Raw genomic sequence first — 25,656 nt, 5'->3', positions numbered from 1 at the left:
GGGGAGTGGCGATCTTGGTGGGAAAGAGGGTGTCGAGCATTGTGACAGACAATGGCGGCAGGTATGTAATGGTAAGTGGTGAGCTGCAAGGGGAGAGGGTGGTGCTGATCAACGTGTACGCCCCGAACTGGGACGATGCGGGTTTTATGCGGCGCATGTTGGGTCGGATCCCGGACTTGGAAGTGGGGGGGGCCTGATAATGGGGGGGGGACTTTAACACGGTGTTGGATCCAGCACTGGATCGCTCCAGGTCTAGGACAGGTAGGAAGGCGGAGGCGGCCAAAGTGCTGAGAGGGTTTATGGACCAGATGGGAGGAGTGGACCTTTGGAGATTTGCAAGGCTGGAGGCTAGGGAATTTTCATTCTTCTCGCATGTTTATAAGGCTGATTCCCGGATCGACTTTTTTATTATGAGTAGGGCGCTGAGAGTAGAGGATACCGAGTACTCTGCGATAGCCATTTCGGATCACGCCCCGCATTGGGTAGACCTAGAGCTGGGGGAGGAGAGGGACCAGCACCCGTTGTGCTTGGAGGTGGGGCGGTTGGCGGACAAGGAGGTGAGTGAGCGGGTCCGAGGAAGCATAGAGAGATAATTGGAGGCCAACGATAATGGGGAGGTCCGAATGGGGATGGTCTGGGAGGCGCTGAAGGTGGTGGTTAGGGGAGAACTGATCTCCATTAGGGCCCACAAGGAGAGGAGAGAGCAGAGGGAGAGGGAGAGACTGGTGGGGGAGATGGTGAGGGTAGACAGGAGGTATACGGAGGTGCCTGAGGAGGGACTGTTGAGGGAGAGGCAGAGCCTCCAGGCCGAATTCGACCTGTTGACCACCAGGAAGGTGGAGGCGCAGTGGAGGAAGGCCCAGGGGGCGATTTATGAGTATGGGGAAAAGGCAAGTCGGATGCTGGCACATCAGCTTCGGACGCGGGACGCAGCTAGGGAGATTGGGGGAGTTAAGGATAGGGGAGGGAGTGTGGTGCGGAGTGGGGTTGGCATCAATGGGGTCTTCAGGGACTTTTATGAGGAACTGTATCGGTCTGAGCCCCCACTGGAGGAGGGAGGAATGGGCTGCTTTCCGGACCAATTGAGGTTTCCGAAGGTGGAGGAGGGACTCGTGGTGGGATTAGGGGCCCTGGTTGGGCTGGAGGAGCTGGCCAAAGGGATAGGGAGCATGCAGGCGGGGAAGGGACCGGGGCCAGACGGTTTCCCAGTCGCATTCTACAAAAAATATGTGGACCTGTTGCGGGGGGGGTGGGGGGGGCTTTGCCCCCGACAATGTCCGGGCACTGATCTCCTTGATCCTGAAGCGGGACAAGGATCCCTTGCAGTGTGGGTCTTATAGGCCGATTTTGTTGTTAAACGCAGATGCCAAGGTGCTGGCGAAGGTCTTAGCCACGAGGATTGAGGATTGTGTGCCGCAGATCATCCATGAAGACCAGACGGGGTTCGTGAAGGGGAGGCAGTTGAACGCGAATGTGTGGAGGCTCCTGAACGTTCTTCTGATGCCGACGAGGGATGGTGAGGCGGAGATAGTCGTGGCGATGGACGCTGAGAAGGCCTTCGATAGGGTAGAGTGGGGGTACTTGTGGGAGGTACTGAAGAGGTTCGGGTTTGGGGAGGGGTTTGTCAGGTGGCTTAGGCTGTTGTACGAGGTCCCAATGGCGAGTGTGGCCACGAACTTTTTCTCTTTTCTTTAAATTAGTTTTTTAGGCGGGATCAGGAAGTCGACCCGCGGACGTCTGGGAAGACCCTCACCAATAAATTCAGGTGGAGAGGAAACCCGAGACACTACACGTGTAGTGTCTCCCACCCGCCCTCCTCCTCTAACCTAATAATAAAACCCATTGGTCTGAGGTAAGTACCATATTTTTATTATATTATTATTATTTTTTATAAAATTTTAATTTAGTTGTTAGCCAGATCTTGGTAGAAAGTTAGAGGAATGGCAGGCAAGGGAGTACAATGTTCCTCCTGCAGGATGTTTGAGGTGAGGGATGCAGTTAGTGTCCCTGCTGATTTTACCTGCAGGAAGTGCTGCCATCTCCAGCTCCTCCAAGACCGAGTTAGGGAACTGGAGCTGGAGTTGGAAGAACTTCGGATCATTCGGGAGGCAGAAGGGGTCATAGATAGCAGCTTCAGGGAATTAGTTACACCAAAGATTGGAGATAGGTGGGTAACTGTAAGAGGGACTGGGAAAAAACAGTCAGTGCAGGGATCCCCTGCGGTCGTTCCCCTGAGAAACAAGTATACCGCTTTGGATACTTGTGGGGGGGACGACTTTCCAGGGGTAAGCCATGGGGTACGGGCCTCTGGCACGGAGTCTGTCCCTGTTGCTCAGAAGGGAAGGGGGGAGAGGAGCAGAGCATTAGTAATTGGGGACTCTATAGTCAGGGGCACAGATAGGAGATTTTGTGGGAGCGTGAGAGACTCACGTTTGGTATGTTGCCTCCCAGGTGCAAGGGTACGTGATGTCTCGTGTTTTCCGGGTCCTTAGGGGGAGGGGGAGCAGCCCCAAGTCGTGGTCCACATTGGCACCAACGACATAGGTAGGAAAGGGGACAAGGATGTCAGGCAGGCTTTCAGGGAGCTAGGATGGAAGCTCAGAACTAGAACAAACAGAGTTGTTATCTCTGGGTTGTTGCCCGTGCCACGTGATAGTGAGATGAGGAATAGGGAGAGAGAGCATTTAAACACGTGACTACAGGGATGGTGCAGGCGGGAGGGTTTCAGATTTTTGGATAACTGGGGCTCTTTCTGGGGAAGGTGGGACCTCTACAGACAGGATGGTCTACATCTGAACCTGAGGGGCACAAATATCCTGGGGGGGAGATTTGTTAGTGCTCTTTGGGGGGGTTTAAACTAATGCAGCAGGGGCATGGGAACCTGGATTGTAGTTTTAGGGTAAGGGAGAATGAGAGTATAGAGGTCAGGAGCACAGATTTGACGTCGCAGGAGGGGGCCAGCGTTCAGGTAGGTGGTTTGAAGTGTGTCTACTTCAATGCCAGGAGTATACGAAACAAGGTAGGGGAACTGGCAGCGTGGGTTGGTACCTGGGACTTCGATGTTGTGGCCATTTCGGAGACATGGATAGAGCAGGGACAGGAATGGATGTTGCAGGTTCCGGGGTTTAGGTGTTTTAGTAAGCTCAGAGAAGGAGGCAAAAGAGGGGGAGGTGTGGCGCTGCTAGTCAAGAGCAGTATTACGGTGGCGGAGAGGATGCTAGATGGGGACTCTTCTTCCGAGGTAGTATTGGCTGAAGTTAGAAACAGGAAAGGAGAGGTCACCCTGTTGGGAGTTTTTTATAGGCCTCCTAATAGTTCTAGGGATGTAGAGGAAAGGATGGCGAAGATGATTCTGGATATGAGCGAAAGTAACAGGGTAGTTATTATGGGAGACTTTAACTTTCCAAATATTGACTGGAAAAGATATAGTTCGAGTACAATAGATGGGTCGTTTTTTGTACAGTGTGTGCAGGAGGGTTTCCTGAAACAATATGTTGACAGGCCAACAAGAGGCGAGGCCACGTTGGATTTGGTTTTGGGTAATGAACCAGGCCAGGTGTTGGATTTGGAGGTAGGAGAGCACTTTGGGGACAGTGACCACAATTCGGTGACGTTTACGTTAATGATGGAAAGGGATAAGTATACACCGCAGGGCAAGAGTTATAGGTGGGGGAAGGGCAATTATGATGCCATTAGACGTGACTTGGGGGGGATAAGGTGGAGAAGTAGGCTGCAAGTGTTGGGCACACTGGATAAGTGGGGCTTGTTCAAGGATCAGCTACTGCGTGTTCTTGATAAGTATGTACCGGTCAGACAGGGAGGAAGGCGTCGAGCGAGGGAACCGTGGTTTACCAGGGAAGTGGAATCTCTTGTTAAGAGGAAGAAGGAGGCCTATGTGAAGATGAAGTGTGAAGTTTCGGTTGGGGCGATGGATAGTTACAAGGTAGCGAGGAAGGATCTAAAGAGAGAGCTAAGACGAGCAAGGAGGGGGCATGAGAAGTATTTGGCAGGAAGGATCAAGGAAAACCCAAAAGCTTTCTATAGGTATGTCAGGAATAAGCGAATGACTAAGGAAAGAGTAGGACCAGTCAAGGACAGGGATGGGAAATTGTGTGTGGAGTCTGAAGAGATAGGCGAGATACTAAATGAATATTTTTCGTCAGTATTCACTCAGGAAAAAGATAATGTTGTGGAGGAGAATGCTGAGCCCCAGGCTAATAGAATAGATGGCATTGAGGTACGTAGGGAAGAGGTGTTGGCAATTCTGGACAGGCTGAAAATAGATAAGTCCCCGGGACCTGATGGGATTTATCCTAGGATTCTATGGGAGGCCAGGGAAGAGATTGCTGGACCTTTGGCTTTGATTTTTATGTCATCATTGGCTACAGGAATAGTGCCAGAGGACTGGAGGACAGCAAATGTGGTCCCTTTGTTCAAAAAGGGGAGCAGAGACAACCCCGGCAACTATAGACCGGTGAGCCTCACGTCTGTAGTGGGTAAAGTCTTGGAGGGGATTATAAGGGACAAGATTTATAATCACCTAGATAGGAATGATATGATCAGGGATAGTCAGCATGGCTTTGTGAAGGGTAGGTCATGCCTCACAAACCTTATTGAGTTCTTTGAGAAGGTGACTGAACAGGTAGACGAGGGTAGAGCAGTTGATGTGGTGTATATGGATTTCAGCAAAGCGTTTGATAAGGTTCCCCACGGTAGGCTATTGCAAAAAATACGGAGGCTGGGGATTGAGGGTGATTTAGAGATGTGGATCAGAAATTGGCTAGCTGAAAGAAGACAGAGGGTGGTGGTTGATGGGAAATGTTCAGAATGGAGTACAGTCACAAGTGGAGTACCACAAGGATCTGTTCTGGGGCCGTTGCTGTTTGTCATTTTTATCAATGACCTAGAGGAAGGCACAGAAGGGTGGGTGAGTAAATTTGCAGATGATACTAAAGTCGGTGGTGTTGTCGATAGTGTGGAAGGATGTAGCAGGTTACAGAGGGATATAGATAAGCTGCAGAGCTGGGCTGAGAGGTGGCAAATGGAGTTTAATGTAGAGAAGTGTGAGGTGATTCACTTTGGAAGGAATAACAGGAATGCGGAATATTTGGCTAATGGTAAAGTTCTTGAAAGTGTGGCTGAGCAGAGGGATCTAGGTGTCCATGTACATAGATCCCTGAAAGTTGCCACCCAGGTTGATAGGGTTGTGAAGAAGGCCTATGGAGTGTTGGCCTTTATTGGTAGAGGGATTCAGTTCCGGAGTCGGGAGGTCATGTTGCAGCTGTACAGAACTCTGGTCCGGCCGCATTTGGAGTATTGCGTACAGTTCTGGTCACCGCATTATAGGAAGGACGTGGAGGCTTTGGAGCGGGTGCAGAGGAGATTTACCAGGATGTTGCCTGGTATGGAGGGAAAATCTTATGAGGAAAGGCTGACGGACTTGAGGTTGTTTTCGTTGGAGAAAAGAAGGTTAAGAGGAGACTTAATAGAGGCATACAAAATGATCAGGGGGTTGGATAGGGTGGACAGTGAGAGCCTTCTCCCGCGGATGGATATGGCTGGCACGAGGGGACATAACTTTAAACTGAGGGGTAATAGATATAGGACAGAGGTCAGAGGTAGGTTCTTTACGCAAAGAGTAGTGAGGCCATGGAATGCCCTACCTGCTACAGTAGTGAACTCGCCAACATTGAGGGCATTTAAAAGTTTATTGGATAAACATATGGATGATAATGGCATAGTGTAGGTTAGATGGCTTTTGTTTCGGTGCAACATCGTGGGCCGAAGGGCCTGTACTGCGCTGTATTGTTCTATGTTCTATGTTCTATGAACAAGAGGAGGTCCGAGTACTTTCGGTTGCATCGAGGTACGAGGCAGGGGTCCCCCCTGCTCTTCGCACTGGCGATTGAACCCCTGGCTATGGCACTGAGGGAGTCGAGGAACTAGAGGGGGTTGGTGCGGGGTGGGGAGGAGCATAGGGTGTCGCTCTATGCGGACGACTTGCTGCTATATGTGGCGGACCCGGTGGGGGGAATGCCGGAGGTAATGAGGATCCTCAGGGAGTGAGGGGATTTCTCACGGTACAAGCTCAACATGGGGAAGAGTGAGTTGTTTGTGGTTCACCCAGGGGACCAGGAGAGTGGGATTGGCGAGCTCCCACTAAAAAGGACGGAGAGGAGCTTCAGGTATTTGGGGGTCCAGGTGGCCAGGAGCTGGGGGGCCCTGCATAGACTTAATTTCACGAGGCGAGTGGAGCAAATGGAGGTGTTTATGAGGTGGGATGCACTGCCGATGTCCCTGGCGGGTAGGGTGCAGTCAGTTAAGATGACGGTGCTCCCAAGGTTTTCGTTCCTGTTCCAGTGCCTCCCCATTCTGGATTGGATTGGATTTGTTTATTGTCACGATTACCGAGGTACAGTGAAAAGTATTTTTCTGCGAGCAGCTCAACAGATCATTAAGTACATGAGAAGAAAAGGGAATAAAAGAAAATACATAATAGGGCAACACAACATATACAATGTAACTACATAAGCACTGGCATCGGATGAAGCATACAGGGTGCAGTGTTAATGAAATCAGTCCATGAGAGGGTCATTTAGGCGTCTGGTGACAGTGGGGAAGAAGCTGTTTTTGAGTCTGTTCGTGCGTGTTCTCAGACTTCTGTCTCTCCTGCCCGATGGAAGAAGTTGGAAGAGTGAGTAAGCCAGGTGGGAGGGATCTTTGATTATACTGCCCACTTTCCCCAGGCAGCGGGAGGTGTAGATGGAGTCAATGGATGGGAGGCAGGTTTGTGTGATGGACTGGGCGGTGTTCACGACTCTCTGAAGTTTCTTGCAGTCCTGGGCCGAGCAGTTGCCATACCAGGCTGTGATGCAGCCTGATAGGATGCTTTCTATGGTGCATCTGTAAAAGTTGGTAAGAGTCTATGTGGACATGCCGAATTTCCTTAGTTTCCTGAGGAAGTATAGGCGCTGTTGCGCTTTCTTGGTGGTAGCGTCGACGTGGGTGGACCAGGACAGATTTTTGGAGATGTGCACCCCGAGGAATTTGAAACTGCTAACCATCTCCACCTCGGCCCCGTTGATGCTGACAGGGGTGTGTACAGTACTTTGCTTCCTGAAGTCAATTACCAGCTCTTTAGTTTTGCTGGCATTGAGGGAGAGATTGTTGTCGCTACACCACTCCACTAGGTTCTCTATCTCCCTCCTGTATTCGGACTCATCGTTATTCGAGATCCAGCCCACTATGGTCGTATCGTCAGCAAACTTGTAGATGGAGTTGGAACCAAGTTTTGCCACGCAGTCGTGTGTGTACAGGGAGTAGAGTAGGGGGCTAAGTACGCAGCCTTGTGGGGTGCCGGTGTTGAGGACTATTGTGGAGGAGGCGTTGTTGTTCATTCTTACTAATTGTGGTCTGTTGGTCAGAAAATCGAGGATCCAGTTGCAGAGTGGGGAGCCAAGTCCTAGGTTTTGGAGCTTTGATATGAGCTTGGCTGGGATTATGGTGTTGAAGGTGGAGCTGTAGTCAATAAATAGGAGTCTAATGTAGGAGTCCTTGTTTTCGAGATGCTCTAGGGATGAGTGTAGGGCCAGGGAAATGGTGTCTGATGTGGACCGGTTGCAGCAGTATGCGAATTGCAATGGATCAAGGCGTTCTGGGAGTATGGAGGTGATGCACTTCATGATCAACCTCTCGAAGCACTTCATTACGACTGAAGTCAGGGCCACTGGTCGGTAGTCATTGAGGCACGTTGCCTGGTTCTTCTTTGGTACCGGTATGATGCTGGTCTTCTTGAAGCAGGTGGGGACCTCGGAGTGGAGTAGGGACAGGTTAAAGATGTCCGTGAATACCTCTGCCAGCTGGTCCGCGCAGGCTCTGAGTGCACGACCAGGTATCCCGTCTGGGCCCGTCGCCTTCCGAGGGTTCACTTTCAGGAAGGCCAGTCTGACTTCGGAAGCTGTGATGGTGGGTATGGGTGAATTATGGGCTGCTGGGGCACTCGCCAGCGGATTGTTGGTTACCTGCTTGAACCGAGCAGAGAATGCATTCTTATCCCGAAGGCCTTCTTTAGGTGGGTGAACAGGAGCATAACGGAGTTTGTGTGGGTGCGAGGGACTCCTAGGGTGTTCCTGGAGTGGAGAAGGGATGGGGGGCTGGCACTGCCCAACCTCTGTGGGTACTACTGGGCCGCCAATGTGGCGATGGTGCACAAGTGGGTGATGGAGGCGGAGGGGGCTGCATGGAAGAGGCTGGAGACGGCATCTTGTGAGGGTACGAGTCTGGAGGTGCTGGCAACGGCGCCACTGCCGCTCCCTCCAATGAGGTATACCACGAGCCCAGTGGTGGCAGCTGCCCTCAAAATCTGAGGGCAATGGAGGCGGCACAGAGGGGAAGTGGGGGCCTCGGTGTGGACCCCAATACGGGGGAACCACCAGTTTGTCTCAGGGAGAATAGATGGAGGGTTTTCGGGGTGGCACAGGGCAGGGATAAGAAGGTTGGGGGACCCGTTTGTGGATGGGAAGTTTGCAAGCCTGGGTGAGCTGGAGAAGTATGGGCTCCCCCCCCCCCCCCCCCCCGGGAACAACTTTAGGTTTTTACAGGTAAGGGCGTTTGCCAGGCAGCAAGTGGTGGAATTCCCGCGGCTGCTGCCACGCACAGTACAGGACAGGGTGCTCTCGGGGGGGGGGGGGGGGGGGGGGGGGTTGGAGGGAAGATCTCGGCAACTTACCAGGTGATGCAGGAGGAGGAGGGGGCCTCGGTGGTGGAGTTGAAAGGTAAGTGGGAGGAGGAGTTGGGGGGAGGAGATCGAGGAGGGGACGTGGGCAGATGTCCTTGGGAGGGTGAACTCTTCCTCTTTGTGCCCGAGGCTCAGCCTCATACAGTTTAAGGTGCTGCACAGGGCACACATGACCGGGACAAGGATGAGCCGGTTCTTTGGGGGTGAGGACATGTGTGTTAGGTGCTGAGGGAGCCCAGCAAACCACACCCATATGTTTTGGGCATGCCCAGCGCTGGAGGAATTTTGGAAGGGCGTAGCGAGGATGGCGTCGAAGGTGGTAGGATCCAAGGTCAAACCGGGCTGGGGCCTCACAATATTTGGGGTTGCAGTGGAGCCAGGAGTGCAGGAGGCAAAAGAGGCCGGAATTCTGGCCTTGGCGTACCTGGTAGCCTGGCGAAGGATTCTTCTTCAATGGAATGATGCGAGGCCCCCAAGCATGGAATCCTGGATCAACGATATGGTGGGGTTTATTAAATTGGAGAGGGTGAAATTTGCCTTAAGGGGATCCGTGCAAGGGTTTTTCAGGCGGTGGCAACCGTTCTTGGACTTCCTGGCAGAACGGTAGACAATGGTCAGCAGCAGCAACCCGGGTGGGGGAGGGGTCGAGTTCTATTTTATTTTTGTTTGTTTACACTGGGGGATCTGAGGGGGTGTATATATTTGCTATGTGTTAATTTGGAGTGTTAATTTATTATTAATGTATGGGGGGAGGGGGGCACGGGGGTTGTTTTATTTTGTTCTGTATTTAATTCTATTGGGTTCCTTTTCCATTTTGCTGTTGATATTTTGTGAAAACCTCAATAAAAATTATTTAAAGAAAATAATAATTACCGAACACACCAATTCACTAATGATAATCAATGTTCACTACTGAATTATCTTGAATATAATTAGTTTTTTTGCGATGAAATCAATACAGAGTTAATATAAAAAAGGTACAGAAGGTGAAATAGCTGCAGGAAGCCACATGTCAGAGGTATAAAAGGGCTTCCTTGACCTTATTACTAAGGCCAGTGAATACACTATGAAAATAACAGTTTACGGGCAGCATGGTGGCGCAATGGTTAGCACTGCTGCCTCACGGCACCGAGGTCCTAGGTTGGATCCCGAGCCTGGGTCACTGCCTTGTGAAGTTTGCACATTCTTCGCGTGGTCTTGTGGGTTTCACCCCCGCAACCCAAAGATGTCCAGGGTGGGTGGATTGGCCACGCTAAATTGTTCCTTAATTGGAAAAATGAATTGGGTACTCTAAAAAAAATGTTTTAAAGTGAAAATAACAATTTTGAAACTAGATGTGATTACCCATGCGTACTTGCAGCTTCCTACATTACAACAGTGAATGTGTTTCAAAAGTACTCCATTGGCTTTAAAACACTTTAGGGGGTTCAGTGGTAGTGAGAGGTTTTATAGAAATGTACATTTGTTCTAATTGTCCGCAAACGAGGAAATATTACACTCGGTGTCCTCACCAATTTATTGATAAAGGTAGAGTCTTAATTTTGTGTAATAGCCACGTCATTGACACCATTTTGAATACTCTGAAAGTCCAGATACACCATATGCACAATTATTTGTTGTAAAACACAGCGAGTTGTGGTGATTTGGAATGCACTGTCTATAAATGGTGCTGGAATCTGATTGGACTGTAACTTCCAAAAGGGAATTTGATGCATTCTGAAATTGAAAACATAAGTCCAACTCTGGGATTAAATGGGTCGCTGTACAAAGACCTGGAATGGGAAAATTGGGCCAAATAGATTCCCCTGTGCTCTCGCAGCCTTGTGTACACGTAATGATGACGGAAGGATTTCAATACAAAATTGGACGGGCACTGAGAGAAATAAACCTGCACAGATTTGGGGATAGAACGGGGAAATGAACAGACTGGCTTCCTCCACAGAGAGCCGACACGGTCCCAAAGGGCTGAATTGCCCCAATCGCCACCCTTCAGATGCTGTGATCTCAGGAGAGAAATTCAGCTGCTCCAGTCACTCCAACTAACTGGAATCCCTCATCTCTGGTGCCATTCTTGTAAATGTCCTCTTCACCCTAACTAAGAACTTCACATCTTTCCTAAAGTATATAGGGTTCCATTCCAGAGGGATAGAATTGAAAAGCACGGAGGAAATGTTCAATTTGATGAGAACCAGGGTTAGACTACACTGGGAGCACTGACAACATCGGTGATCTCCATTTAGAAAAAGGAAATAGAGGCACTGGATAAGGTGCAACAAAGATTCATAATATACAGAACCGAGAGCATTGAACACTCAGGAAAGGCTGGGGCTGCTTTTTTCTGGAAAAGAGAAGACTGATGGGTGACCTGTTGGAAGTCTTTCAGATTATGAAGGGATTCAATCATCCAGTAGGAATTTCAGTAGAAACCTCTTTACCCAGCGAGTGGTGATAATGTGGAACTCATTCCACAGTGAGTGGTTGAGGTGAACAGCATGAATACATTGAATGGAAAGCGAGATACATACATGAGGGAGAAAGGAATAGAGGGAGATGCTGATGTGGGGAGATGTAGAGGGGTGGGTGGAGAATCATGTGGAGCACAAATACTGACACAGACCACGGCTACCCTCAGCTGGTATGGAAATTTAACCTGTGCTGTTGGTATCACTCAGCACAAACCAGCCATCCAGCCAACTGAGCTAACCGATCCCTACGTAAATCTGCAATAATTCTTTAAATATTAGTGATTGCTTGTCACCCACCATACTATTTAATGTAGTTTCCCAGTGCATCTCAGGCAACTTGCCCCTCAGACCCTGATAGTTTTCTTCTGTGAGAAGCACCAAGATTAATTAAACAAAACAACCATGTAACCACCATAGCCCATCTTCATGACAATGTGGGATGATTTTTGGGGTTTCCAAACAGAAAAGAGAATGAAACATCTTAACCTCCAACAGAATGAACAAAATGCAGACCTGGATGTAATTGAGAACAGAATTCAATCCCTGTATTCAGTTGTAAACTTGTTGGTGTCTCAGTAAGTGCGATGAATTACAAAATCCCTTCGCACATTGAGAGCAGGTGAACAGCCTCTCCCCAGTATGAACTCCCTGGTGTGACTGCAGACGGCATAACCGAGTGAATTGCGCAAATACACGTAAGCGGGAGTGAGATAATCGGGATTATGGAGACATGGCTGCAGGGTGACCAGGGATGGAAACTGAATATATTCAGTATTTAGGAAGGACAGACAAAAAGGAAAAGGCAGTGGAGTGGCACTGCTGGTTAATAATAATAATCTTTATTCTTGTCACAAGTAGGCGGACATTAACACTGCAATGAAGTTACTGCGAAAATCCCCTAGTCGCCACACTCACCTGTTCAGATATATTGAGGGAGAATTTGGAATGCCCAATTCACCTAAGAACACATCTTTCGGGACTTGTTGGGAGAAAATCTGAGCACCCGGAGGAAAACCAGCAAACACAGTGAGAACGTGCAAACTCTGCACAGACAGGGACCCAAGCCAGGAATCGAGCCTGGGACCCTGGCAATGTGAAGCAACAGTTCTAACCACTGTGCTACCCATGTCGCCCATGGTTAAAGAGGAAAATAATACAATAGTGAGGAACGGTATATGTTCCGACAATGTGGAATCTGTATGGGTAGAGCTGAGAAACAGCAAGGGGCAAAATAATTAGTGGGCGTCGTATATAGATCCCCAAACTGCAGTGGTGATGTTGGGAATGGCATAAAACAGGAAATTAGGCTGATTGCAAAAGTTTCTATAGTAATGTGAAGAGAAAGTTGGTGAAGACAAATGTAGGTTTCTTAGTCAGAAATAGGAGAGTGGATAACAGGGGACAAAAAAATGATTGAACAAATAAATACATACTTTGATTCTGTCTTCACAAATGAGGGCACAAATCAGGCACCAGAAATGTTGGGGAACGAAGGATTTAGTGAGAGGGAGGAACTGAAGGAGATCAATATTAGAGAAATAGTGTTGGGGAAATTGATGGGATTGAAGGCTGATAAATCCCCAGGGCCTGGTAATCTGCAACCCAAAGTACTTAAGGAAGTGGCTCTAGAAATAGTGGATGTATTGGTGGTCATCTTGCAGGATTCTATAGACTCTGGAACAGTTCTTGCAGATTGGAGGGTGATTTATGTAACTCCACTATTTAAAAAGCGAGATAGAGAAAACAGGGAATTATAGACCAGTAAGCCTGACATTGGTAGTGGGGAAAATTCTAGAATCCATTATCAAAGATTTTATCGAAAAGCACTTCGAAACCAATGGCAGATCGGACAGAGTCCGCATTGATTGATGAAGGGGAAATCATGCTTGACAAATCTACTGGAATTCTTCAAGGGTGTAACTGGTAGAGTTGACGAGGGGGAGCCAGTGGATGTGGTATATTTGGGCTTTCAGATGACTTTCAACAAAGTCCCGCATAAGAGACTAGTGTGTAAAATTAAAGCGTATGGGATCAGGTGTAGTCTCTTGAGATGGATAAAAAACTGGTTGTCAGACAGGAAACAAAGAGTAGGAATTAATGGGTCTTTTTCAAATTGGCAGGCAGTGACTTATCTAGTGGGGTACTGCAGGGATCGGTGGTAGGGCCCCAGATATTCACAAGATATATTCATGATTATTCTTTTCAAATTTAAAGTACCCAATTCTTTTTTTCCAATTAAGGGGCAATTTATCGTGGCCAATTCACCTACCCTGTACATCTTTGGGTTATGGGGGTGAGACCCATGCAGACACGAGGAGAATTTGTCTCCACACAGACAGTGATCCGCGGCCAGGATTGAACCTTGGTCCTCAGCTCCGTCAGGCAGCAGTGCTAACCACTGTGCCACCCTATATATTACCGATTTAGATGAGGGAACAAAATGCAATATCTCCAAATTTGCAGATAATACCAAGTTGCGTGGGAGGGTGAGCTGTGAGGAGGATGCAGAGATCCTTCAGTGTGATTTGCACAAGTTGAGTGAGTGGGCCAATGAATGACACATACAGTATAATCTGGAGAAATGTGAGGTTATCCACTTTGGTACCAAAAACGAGACAGCAGATTATTAGCTGAATTGTCATAAATTAGGAGAAGGGAATGTGCAACGAGACCTGGAAATCCTCGCACACCGGTCACTAAAGGTCAGCATGCAGCTACAGCAGGCGGTAAAGTTGGCAAATGGCATGCGAGCCTTCATTGTGAGCAGTTTCGAGTACAGGAGCAGGGATATCTTAGCGAGATCATACCTGGAATAGTGATCTCCTTATCGGAGGACGGATGTTCTTGCTCTAGAGGGAGTGCAGCGAAGGTTTACCAGACTGATTCCTGGGATGGTGGGACTGACGTATGATAGATTTAATCAGTTAGGATTGTATTCGCTGGAGTTCAGAATGGGGGAGCTCATAGAAACCTATAATATTCTAACAGGACTTGACAGGGTAGATGCAGGAAAGAGTTTCCCGAAGGCGGGAGTGTACAGAACCAGAGGTCGCAGTCTCAGGATATGGGGTAGACCATTTAGGACAGAGATGAATAATTTCTTCATCAGAGAGTGGTGAGTCAGTGGAATTTGTTACCACAGGAAATAGTTGAGGCCAATACATTGTATGTTTTCAAGAAGCAGTTAGATACAGCACTTCGGGGATCAAAGGATATGAAGGGAAAAGTGGGATTAGGTTATGGAGTTGGATGATAAGCCATGATCATAACGAATGGCAGAGCAGGTGCGAAGGGCCAAATGATCTCTTCCTGCTCCTTATTTTCCATGTTTCTATGTAATCCCTTCCCACACTAAGAGCAGGTGAATGGTCTCTCCCCAGTGTGAACTCGCTGGTGTCTCTGCAGTCCAGATAACCAAGTGAATTCCTTTCCACACTGAGAGCAGGTGAATGGCTTCTCCCCAGTGTGAACTCGCTGGTGTGACTGCAGCCCGGATAACCAAGTGAATTCCTTCCCACACTGAGAGCAGGTGAATACCTTCTCCCCAGTGTGAACTCGCTGGTGTGTCTGCAGACTGGATAACTGTGTGAATCCCTTCCCACACTGAGAGCAGGTGAATGGCCTCTCCCCAGTGTGAACTCGCTGATGTTGCAGCAGGGTGAATGAATCAATGAATCCTTTCCCACAATGAGAGCAGGTGAATGGCCTCTCCCCAGTGTGAACTCGCTGATGTTTCTGTAGTGTGGATGAATAAATAAATCCCTTCCCACATTGATAGCAGGTGAATGGCCTCACCCCAGTGTGAATTCGCTGATGTGTCTGCAGATTTACCAACTGTGTGAATCCCTTCCCACACTGAGAGCAGATGATTGACCTCTCCCCAGTGTGAACTCGCTGATGTTTTCGCAGGATGGATGAATCAATGAATCCCTTCCCACACTGAGGGCAGGTGAATGGCCTCTCCCCAGTGTGAACTCGCTGGTGTCTCCACAGGGTGAATGAAGCACGGAATCGCTGCCCACACTGAGAGCAAGTGAATGGCTTCTCCCCAGTGTGAACTCGCTGGTGTGTCTGCAGACTGGATAACTGAGTGAATCCCTTCCCACACTGAGAGCAGATGAATGGCCTCTCCCCAGTGTGAATTCGCTGATGTCTCTGTCGGGTGGATGAATCAATGAATCCCTTCCCACACTGAGAGCAGGTGAATGGCTTCTCCCCAGTGTGAATTCGATGATGTCTCTGCAGGGTGGTTGATTCAATGAATCCCTTCCCACACTGAGAGCAGGTGAATGGCCTCTCCCCAGTGTGAACTCGCTGATGTCTCTGCAGGGTGAATGAAGCACGGAATCTCTGCCCACACTGGGAGCAGGTGAATGGCTTCTCCCCAGTGTGAACTCGCTGGTGTGTCTGCAGGTGAGATAACAGAGTGAATCCCTTCCCACACTGAGAGCAGGTGAATGGCTTCTCCCCAGTGTGAACCCGCTGGTGTGTCTGCAGGTTGGATAACCGAGTGAATCCCTTCCCACACTGAGAGCAGGTGAACGGCCTCTCCCCAGTGTGACTGCGTCGATGAGTTTCCAGCTCTGATGGGGCTCTGTATCCCTTCCCACAGTCCCCACATTTCCACGGTTTCTCCATGTTTTGGTCGCCTCGTGTCTCTCCAGAGTCGACAATCAGTGGAAGCCTTGTCTACACACACAACACGTGTGTGGTTTCTCCTCACTGTGAATGGCGTGATATTTTTTCAGGCTGTGTAACTGGCTGAAGCTCTTTCCAGTCAGTTCACTGGAACACTCGCACTTGGGTGTATGTTTTGTGGGTCTCGGTGCTGTTCGATTCACACTCACGTTTAAAATCCTTTGAAGCCAACAGATCGGACAAACATTTCTCCTTCTCGCCGATGATATTCAGATCAGAAGGAATCGAGTGAGTTTGTCACATCGAGATGTGATGTTTGAGATTTCTGTCTATAATTCCTCCTCTTCCAATATCCTTTAAAAACAATTTACAAAAGTCATCAGTTAGTACAGGATAGAAATTCAGAACAGACAATTCTAGTTCCTGTGGAACATTATTTCCTCTTTTGTTCTCCAAAAACTGTAAATCTCCATCCCACACAATCTCCCTCCATTCTCACTCTGCTGTATCTAATATTCACCCTCCCAATTCTCCTGAAGGTGCTGATTCATGTTGATTGACAGATCCAAGCTCAGCTCACTGCTTCCTGACCAGGACACAGGGATTATAATAGGAGCAAGAGTAGGCTATTCTGCCCACCAAGTCTGCTCAATCATTCAATGCAATCATTGGCCACATCAGCACCATTTCCCCACACGATCCCCATATCCTCGATATCTTCAATCTCTAGAAACTTATCAATATTTGTCTTGAACATACTTGACGACTTAAGCTGCACATTCATAAAACATAGAACTTCTGGGAAGAGAATGCCAAAGCTTCACCATATCCTCAAGTGAAGAAATTCCTCCTCATCTCAGCTTTCACTCTATTTTCCTACCTGTTCCCCATAACCCTGAACTCCAGTGTCAATAATTTCATTTCATTTTCATAAAATATCTGTCAAACTGTCTGACCCCCAGAATCAACTGGTCCCCGTGGAAGCAAAATCCAAAGACTAACAACTCTCTGAGGGAAGAGATGACTGGAAATCTATAACATAGCTACAGTTTTATATTGCAAGACAAGAAATAATAATGCATTTACTTTATTACAAACTGTAAATAATATATCTAAGTTGCAACTGTCCTGGCTTGAGAAAAGTCACACCTCTTCAAGCTGTGATTAACCCTCTCTCCAGTCGCATCGCCTGGACGTGTAAAGACTTAATTACCTGCAAAGAGTTGCATTCAAAATATCATCTTTCATCATTGGCTGTGTTTGTGTAACATTCCTCTTCATTCACCTGATTAAAAAGCTACACTCTGAAAACTCGTGATTCCAAATAAACCTGTTAAACTTCTTAAAATTCGGGAAAGATAAATATTTCTCCAGGCTTGTATTTGCTGTGAGTAAATCCTCCCCTACTAACCCCCTGTAAAAGGAGTTTCCAAAATTAATCACTATCAAATAGAAATTCACCACATTCTCTCCTCCTGCTCCCTGGTCCAGGATGACTGCTCATGCCCGCCCCCACCCCCCCCCCCCCCCCCGAACCCCTGAACACTGTCCCTCTTGCCATCAGCATTCCCCTGATTTGAGAATGATGTTGACTCAGGGTTGTGAGTTTCTGCCCTGGGTCTTCATGTGGCTGAACAGAGCCTCAGAGCTTTCGACACATAGGACAGGACGTCCAATGAGACAGTGAAATCTGGAGAGCAGGATTAGCTTCGTTTTCTTTCCATCTCTGCCACCGCTTTGCATCATCAACAAGACATTGGGACTCAAAGACTAATCCAGTTTGATGGACAAGTTGTCTCCATTCTGAACAATGGGGAACAAGCTCCACCCACTCATTGAAACATCGCCCTGGCAAAGATGACAAACGCGCATGCGCCCTGATGCACATCCAATAAAGATGGCGGCCGTTAACCCGAGCTGAACATGAGGAGCTGCAGCTCCGCTGGGTACAAACTGGGTCCCGTAAACTATTCCGAGGTTTCCGATTGTAACAGCTTCACACAACATTTCCGCCCACTCGCGCGATCTCTCGCTTCCTCCATATTGTTAAACGCCTATTACCGATTTCGAAAATGAAAAAGACGCCCTTCTGCACCGCCATTACCCACACTGCGCATGCTTCAATCACAGCCTGGCCCGCCCCTCACTCACTCCGATTGGTTGGAGGACCAGCCGCTCCCAGTCGGTTCTTCAGCCCCACCCTTCTCCTCCTCCTATTGGTCCGGAGCTACCGTCAATCACCCGGGCATTGTGACGGTTGCTGACGGTGAGATCAGGCTGACGGGCTGATCGATCAATAATAACATTGTTTCACATTCTGCTCTGGGGCCGCACTCGGGATTTGTAAACTCCGCCTACGACCTCTCACCTGACACCTCACAATGCCCGGGCAATGATTGACGGCAGCTCCGGAACAATAGGAGGAGAAGAGGATTGGTTGGATGACAGAACTGGACTGGCTGGTCCTCCAACCAATCAGTGAATGAAGGGCGGGGCTCTGGGGGTGCCGGATCTTCACAGAAGAAGCAACCTCACAGGCGCCAACTTAAACAAAGAAGGTTCGTCTCCCCAATTTCTAACCTGGATGCATAGAGATGATCTTTGTAAACAGAGATTCCAACAATCGGGCAATTAGTTAAACAGATTGGGCCTTATTTGCTTTAGAAATTAAGTGACTCAGTCGTGACCTGATGCAAAGTTTTAAAACGATCTGTGGGTTGGACAGGGGAGAGGTGGGGCGGATGCTGCCAATTATAAAGGAGTCGAAAACTAGGAGCCAGGAATAAACATGGGCGGCATAGTAGCACAGTGGTTAGCACTGAGAAACGGTGCGGGACTAGCTGGTTTCGCGCTTGACACGGAGGAGGCTGACAAGCACTGTTGCTTCACAGTGGCAGGGTTCCAGGTTCAATTCCCGCTTGGATCACTGTCTATGCGGAGTCTGCCTGTTCTCCCGTGTCGGTGTCGGATTCCTCCGAATACTCGGGTTTCCTCCCACAGGTCCTGAAAGATGTGCTTGTTCGGTGAATTGGACATTCTGAATTCTCCCTCTGAACCCAAACAGTCACTGGAATGTGGCAACTGGGGGCTTGTCACAGTAACTTGATTGCAACGTTAATGTAAGCCTACTTGTGACAATAAAAAATATTATTATTAAGACCATAAGACATAGGAGCGGAAGTAAGGCCATTCGGCCCATCGAGTCCACTCCACCATTCAATCATGGCTGATTTCAACTCCATTTACCCGCTCTCTCTCCATTATTATAAACTAGGTCATAAATACAAGAGAGTTACTAATAAATCCAAGAGGGAGATATGGATACATTTCTTCATTCACTGGATTAGAATGTGCAACTTGTTACCAGGGAAGGAGTTGAGGAAAGTGCTGGGTTGTTTCCAAAAGGAAATGAGATAAGCACATGAGAAAAGGGAATGGAAAGATCAGCTGACAGGCTGAGGTGAGGTGGACGGGATGGAAGGAGATGTGTGTCGAGGATAATCAGCAGCAGAACAGTTGGAGCAACTGGCCTGTTTGTGCATTGTAGAATCTAAGTAAACTTCTTTTACAGAATATAAGGATTGCAGATGGGAAATTCAAACCAAACATCATGTCAAGTCCTAATAGAGTCTATTGATTCATCAGGAGTTGAAAATCATCAGTCTTTCAATGTGGAAGGAGAAATGTTTGTCCTGAGAGAAAAGATTGCAAATATCAGTGCAACTGGAAAAGCTCTGAGGCACATACACACTGACTGTGCAAAGAGCTTTAACCAGTCACAGTGTCTGAAACAATATTGCACCATTTACATCCGGAAGAGACCGTACTCAGGCTGTGTGTAGATGAGGCTTCAACTCATCGTCCAACCTGAACAGACATAAGGACCGGTACCGGCACCACTGAGAAACCGCGGAAATGTGGGGATTGTGGGAAGGGTTTCAATTATGCATCTGAAACCCCCAGGAAATGCCTTTAGATATATGCAGGTGAGGGCTTTTGTGAGGCGACAGGTGAGGGAATTCCCGTTGCTCCCGGCACAAGAAGTTCAAGATAGGGTGATCTCGGGTGTATGGGTCGGGGAGGGCAAGGTGTCGGAAATACACCAGGAGTTGAAAGAAGAGGGGGAAGTGCTGGTAGAAGAGTTGAAGGGTAAATGGGAGGAGGAGTTGGGGGAGGAGATCGAGGAAGGTCTGTGGGCTGATGCCCTAGGTAGGGTTAATTCTTCCTCCTTGTGTGCCAGGCTCAGCCTAATACAATTTAAGGTGGTCCACAGAGCGCACTTGACGGGGCGAGGTTGAGTAGGTTCTTTGGGGTAGAGGACAGATGTGGAAGGTGCTCAGGGAGCCCGGCGAACCATGTCCATATGTTTTGGTCATGCCCGGCACTGGAGGGGTTCTGGAGAGGAGTGGCGGGAGCAATATCTCAGGTGGTGAAAGTCCGGGTCAAGCCAAGCTGGGGGCTAGCAATATTTGGAGTAGTGGACGAACCGGGAGTGCAGGAGGCGAAAGAGGCCGGCAATCTGGCCTTTGCGTCCCTAGTAGCCCGGCGAAGGATCTTGCTAATGTGGAAGTCATCTGAGGATCCTGGGATTATATTCATTGGAGTTTAGGAGGTTGAGGGGAGATCTAATAGAAACTTACAAGATAATGAATGGCTTAGATAGGGTGGATGTAGGGAAGTTGTTTCCATTAGCAGGGGAGACTAGGACCCGGGGGCACAGCCTTAGAATAAAAGGGAGTCACTTTAGAACAGAGATGAGGAGAAATTTCTTCAGCCAGAGAGTGGTGGGTCTGTGGAATTCATTGCCACAGAGGGCGGTGGAGGCCGGGACGTTGAGTGTCTTTAAGACAGAAGTTGATAAATTCTTGATTACTCGAGGAATTAACGGCTATGGAGAGAGAGTGGGTAAATGGAGTTGAAATCAGCCATGATTGAATGGTGGAGTGGACTCGATGGGCCGAATGGCCTTACTTCCACTCCTATGTCTTATGGAAGGAGGCGAAGCCCCCCAGCCTGGAGGCCTGGATAAATGATATGGCTGGGTTCATAAAGTTGGAGAGGATTAAGTTCGCCTTGAGAGGGTCTGCGCAGGGGTTCGACAGGCGGTGGCAACCATTCCTAGACTATCTTGCAGAGCATTAGAGGAAGGTCGGTCAGCAGCAGCAGCAACCTTGGGGGGGGGGGGGGGGTGGAGGGGACGTCCTGGGAAGGGGGGGGGGAAAGGGGGGACTGCCTGGGAGGGTGGATGAGCAAGAAATAACATGAAGGGTTGGGGAAACTGGCACGTACGGGTGAGGGCCAGTGTACAAAGCTGTGTAAATATATTATTTTGCCATGTATATATCTTGCTCTGCGCGATTTGTCGGGTTTTTTTGTTACGAGGGGAGGGGGGGTTATTGTTTGTAAGGGAGAAAAATTGTGTTAAAAAACTTTAATAAATATATATTTTTTAAAAAATTATCCATCTGAAGTGGAAACTCATCGACACAGTTACACTGGGGAGAGGCCATTCACCTGCTCTGTTTGTTAGAAGGGATTCACTCAGTCATCCAGCCTTTACACTCACCAGCACGTTCACATTGGCGAGAGGCCATTCACCTGTCTGGATTGTGGGAAGGGATTTAATGCTTTATCAAACCTCCGGACCCACCATCAGGTCCACTCTGATCAGAGACCATTTAAATGTGCTTACTGTGACAAGAGCTTTAAAAGCAGGAAAGATTTACTGTTGCACCAAAGCACTCACACTGGGGAGAGGCCATTCACCTGCTCTGTGTGTGGGAAGGGATTCATTCAGTCATTACACCTCCTGTCGCCTTTTGAGATAAATATAGGAGCTATGATTCAGAAATTAGTTCATACTGATCAGGGACCTTTTAAGTGTTCTGATTATGAGAAGAGCTTTAAAAGTAAAAAGGATTTACTGATACATCATCGCACTCACACTGGGGAAGAGGCCATTCACCTGCTCCGTGTGTGGGAAGAGATTCACTTGTTCCTCCCACCTTCTGGTTCACCAATTTGTTCACACTGATTAGAGACCTTTTAATTATTCTGATTGTGGGAAAACTTTTAAGCAAACGGGAACTTCTGAAACACCAACATATTCATACTGGGGAGAGGCCATTCACCTGCTCGATCTGTGGGAAGCGATTCACTTGGTTAGCTCACCTTCTGAGACACTATCGGGTTCACACTGGGGAGAGGCCATTCATCTTGTGTGTGTGGGGACAGGACTTCATTGATTCATCCAATCTTCTGATACACCAACTTGTTCACACCGATCAGAGACCATTTATATGTTCGCACTGTGAGAAGGAATTTAAAAGTAAACAGAACCTGCTGAAACACCAGCGAGTTAACACTGGGGAGAGGCCATTCAACGGCCCCATGTGTGGGAAGGCATTTGCTCTGTCAAACAATCAGCTCAGACACCAGCAAGTTCACAGGCGGCATCCGGGTTTGGATTCTGCTGTTATTGCTGCTGTTAATCACATTCAGAACTGAAATTTATTTGGACGCCTATTTCATGTGGGGTTCCATAGTTCTGTAGTATAAATCAATGATTTTGAGATAAATATAGGAGCTATGATTCAGAAATTAGCAGAAGGTACAGAAGTTATTCATGTGTTTGACAATGATTGGGTTTCCTCCGGGTGTTCCGGTTTCCTCTTACAAGTCCTGAAAGACGTGCTTGTTAAAGGTGACATTCTGGATTCTCCCCCAGTTACTCGAACAGGTGCCGTAGTGTGGCAGCGTTAATGTCAGCCTACTTGTGACACAAAAAGATTATTATGATGCAGAATAAATCCATGGACAGCAGAAAGATATCAATAGACTGGGTCAGATGGACAGGAAAATGGCAAATGGAATTCAATTTGGAACAGTGTGACATCAAGAATTTGGAGGGTAAACAAGAGAAGGGAATGAAGAATAAATGGGATGATACTGAGAATTATTCAGGAACAGTCACCTTGGATTCAAAAACCACAGATTCCCGAAGATCGCTGGACAGGTAGATCAGGTGGTCAAGAAGGCATTTGGGACACTTTTCTTTCTTGTCTGAGGCCCAGAATGAAAGAACAGGGAGATTATGTTTGGACTTTGTAAAACATAAGAGCACAGCGAGAGTGCTGAGTACAGTTCTGGTCACTAAATTAATCAACTATAAAGTAAGGATATATTAATCAACTAATGTAAATCTTTTAAAAAATTCATAATTTATCATATAGTTACATTCAATGTTCAGTTAATCAAATCTAGGGGATAAAGATAACACTAACTAACAAAGGATTGCAACAGTGAGGAAATCTCAATTTCTCAGTTAATTAAAATCTGAGGTGTTTAGATAATAAAATTAAGAAAATCATTTCAATTAACTCAATAAAGCAAGGTGACTTCAACACAATGGAAGAAGCTGATTGGTGAGTAGCTGATAAACCGTTATTTATTTTAATATGAAATTGATTCTGGTTCAGTCAGTTAATAATCAGATAAATAAAGACACGGCAGGGCATCCTAGTCCCGTGGAGTGCAATCCAGTTCCCTGTGGGAAAAGCAGCAACTTTCTCATAGGCTGGACGGTCACAAGTGCAGGAAATGTCATCAGCTGGAGCAACAGGAAGCAAACGGGGAATGTTTGAGAGGTATGTTTGTGCCTGGAAGCTGTTTCCAGTGGGATTTAATATTTCTCAGGATAAGATTCCATGCTTTGTGTGGTATATATCAATGATTTCGACTTTGACATAGGGGGCATGTTTAAGACATTGGCAGTCTTGCGGTTGACAGTGAGGAAGAAAGCTGTAACCTGCAGGAAGATATCAGTCAACTGATCAGGTGGGAAACAAGTAACAGGAAGATTTGCAACATTGTGAAGTAATAAATACATTTGGGGCGGACAAACAAGGAAAAGAGAAATAATATTACTGGTACGAGAGTGAGAAGTGTAGAGGCACAGAGGCAGATCGGAGTGCATGTCCACAGATCCCTGAAAGTAACAGGAGAGGTAGATGAGGTGGTTGAAAAGGCACACAGGATACTTTCCATTGTAAAAGGAGAACTAATGCATTTGGTGTAATTATAATGATTTATTAGGGCAGATAATAATTATAGTCTATTAAAGGATCTTAAAATAGTATTTTGACCTGTGTTTTCCAAAGTTAAAGGAAAATTCCACACTAAGGGTAAAGACATCACCCAGAAACATGCTGATGTAGCAAAGACACAGTCACCTGCAAGGCTCATTTCAGTAACTTGTTCTTCAGTAACTTGTTTTACAGACTGCAACTTGGTTTCTAAGACACCAGCAGGGCCCACATCAGTAACTTGTTTTTCAGTATTTGTTTCCATGTCCTAAAGTGGCAGACACGGCTGACGATGCAAGGTGGAGCCAGTTAGCATCAAGAGGAGCCATAGAGGGATGAGTGTGAAAAATGATTACTCTGCTTTCTGAACATCCACAACTTGCATAAGTCTGAATCAGACAATGTTCAAATGTAAGTAATCCCTTGCCTACAATGTATAAATATTGCTTGATTTCTCAACTGGGTAGAGTCAGCTCCAGAGATCGTTCTCTGAAGTGGTGCTGTCCCAATGCATTGACTAATAAACAATCATTCTGTATCTGGATCGCCATGGATTATTTCATATAATTATCTTCTCCACAACACCAATATTAAGTGAGACATAGCGTACAAGAGTAATGTCCAGAATTTTCTGTTGATGAAAGATTGCAGATCTGAAACTCCTCTCTCTCCACTGATGTTGCCAGAGCTGTTGAGTATTTCCAACATTTTCTGTTTTCATTAAAAGATCAGGCAGGTGATATTAGAGCTGTATAAATTAGACCACAGCGAGATTAGTGTACCATTCTGTTTATCGCATTACAAGGAGGATGTGTTCATGCCAGACAGAGAGGTACAGAGGAGATTTACGAGGATGTTGATCGGATTGGAGAGTTATCACAAAGGGGTAAGAATGGAGAGGCTGTTCTTTGGAGGCTGAGGGATGTTTTAACTGTGGGAGCTAAAATTGAGGGGCCAAGGTAAATTGGATAGGAGAGACCGACTGGTGGAGCAATTACACATCAGCCATTTGATCTCCAGATCAAGAAGCCGCAGTGTTTCCAGGAATTCCCCGTTTTATTGATGTATGTGTCAGACAGCAGAATAACGGCCTCATGGTAGCACAGTAGTTAGCACTGTTGCTTCACAACGACAAGGTCCCAGGTTTGGTTCCCGGCTTGGGTCACTGTCTGTGTGGAGTCTGCACGTTCTCCCCATGTGTGCATGGGTTTCCTCCGGGTGCTCTGGTTTCCTCCCACAAGTCCTGAAATATGTGCTTTTTAGGTAATTTGGACATTCTGAATTCTCCCTCAGTGTACCCAAACAGGCGCCGGAATGTGGCAGCTAGGGGATTTTCACAGTAATTTCATTGCAGTGTTAATGTAAGCCTACTTGTGACAATAAAGATTATTAAATAAAATGCACACACCGGGAATATCCCCGGGCTCCAATCCCCAGTTAGTCTAGGCTCACTCCCACTGTGGAACATCACCGCTAGCTCCACCCCTCATTTACTCCCATTGGCTGGAGGACCAGCTGCTGCCGCTCGGTCCTCCAATCCCGCCCCTCATTCACTCCTATTGGCTGGAGGGCCAGCCTCTGAGGCTCGGTCCTCCTGACCGGCTCGTTCTGTGGGTCCAAATTATCGTCACTTCACCCGGGCTTTGCGATCTGAGCATGCGCTGTGTGGATATGAAGCTGGCCTCGGGCAGCCATGTGGAAATTCTCAGCCGGTGAGAAGCTGCCGTTTGAG

General features: G+C 47.6%; 2 protein-coding genes across 4 annotated transcripts in view; both read right to left on the bottom strand.

The window, feature by feature from the left end:
- The window catches only part of LOC140421597 (uncharacterized), a 138,939-nt gene that overhangs the window by 50,038 nt on the left and 63,245 nt on the right, over positions 1–25,656 (bottom strand). The gene's annotated exons all lie outside the window — the stretch shown is intronic.
- Positions 12,020–22,122, bottom strand: LOC140421593 (uncharacterized). 3 transcript variants are annotated; one of them, XM_072506381.1, is made up of 2 exons: positions 22,012–22,122; positions 12,020–16,194 (listed from the first exon to the last, which is right to left on the bottom strand). In XM_072506381.1, the coding sequence occupies exon 2, from the start codon at positions 15,838–15,840 to the stop codon at positions 14,554–14,556; it is 1,287 nt and encodes a 428-aa protein (XP_072362482.1). In that variant the 5' UTR covers positions 15,841–16,194; positions 22,012–22,122; the 3' UTR covers positions 12,020–14,553. The 3 variants fall into 3 exon arrangements, with proteins under 3 accessions (XP_072362482.1, XP_072362479.1, XP_072362478.1); XM_072506378.1 differs by lacking the exon at positions 22,012–22,122 and adding an exon at positions 17,902–17,972; XM_072506377.1 differs by lacking the exon at positions 22,012–22,122 and adding an exon at positions 17,054–17,267.

This window comes from Scyliorhinus torazame, chromosome 5 (assembly GCF_047496885.1).
Source record: "Scyliorhinus torazame isolate Kashiwa2021f chromosome 5, sScyTor2.1, whole genome shotgun sequence".
In the NCBI taxonomy this organism is placed as follows: Eukaryota; Metazoa; Chordata; class Chondrichthyes; order Carcharhiniformes; family Scyliorhinidae; genus Scyliorhinus; species Scyliorhinus torazame.
Note: the sequence above shows the minus strand (reverse complement) of the source record. Positions and strands in the feature narration are given on the sequence as shown.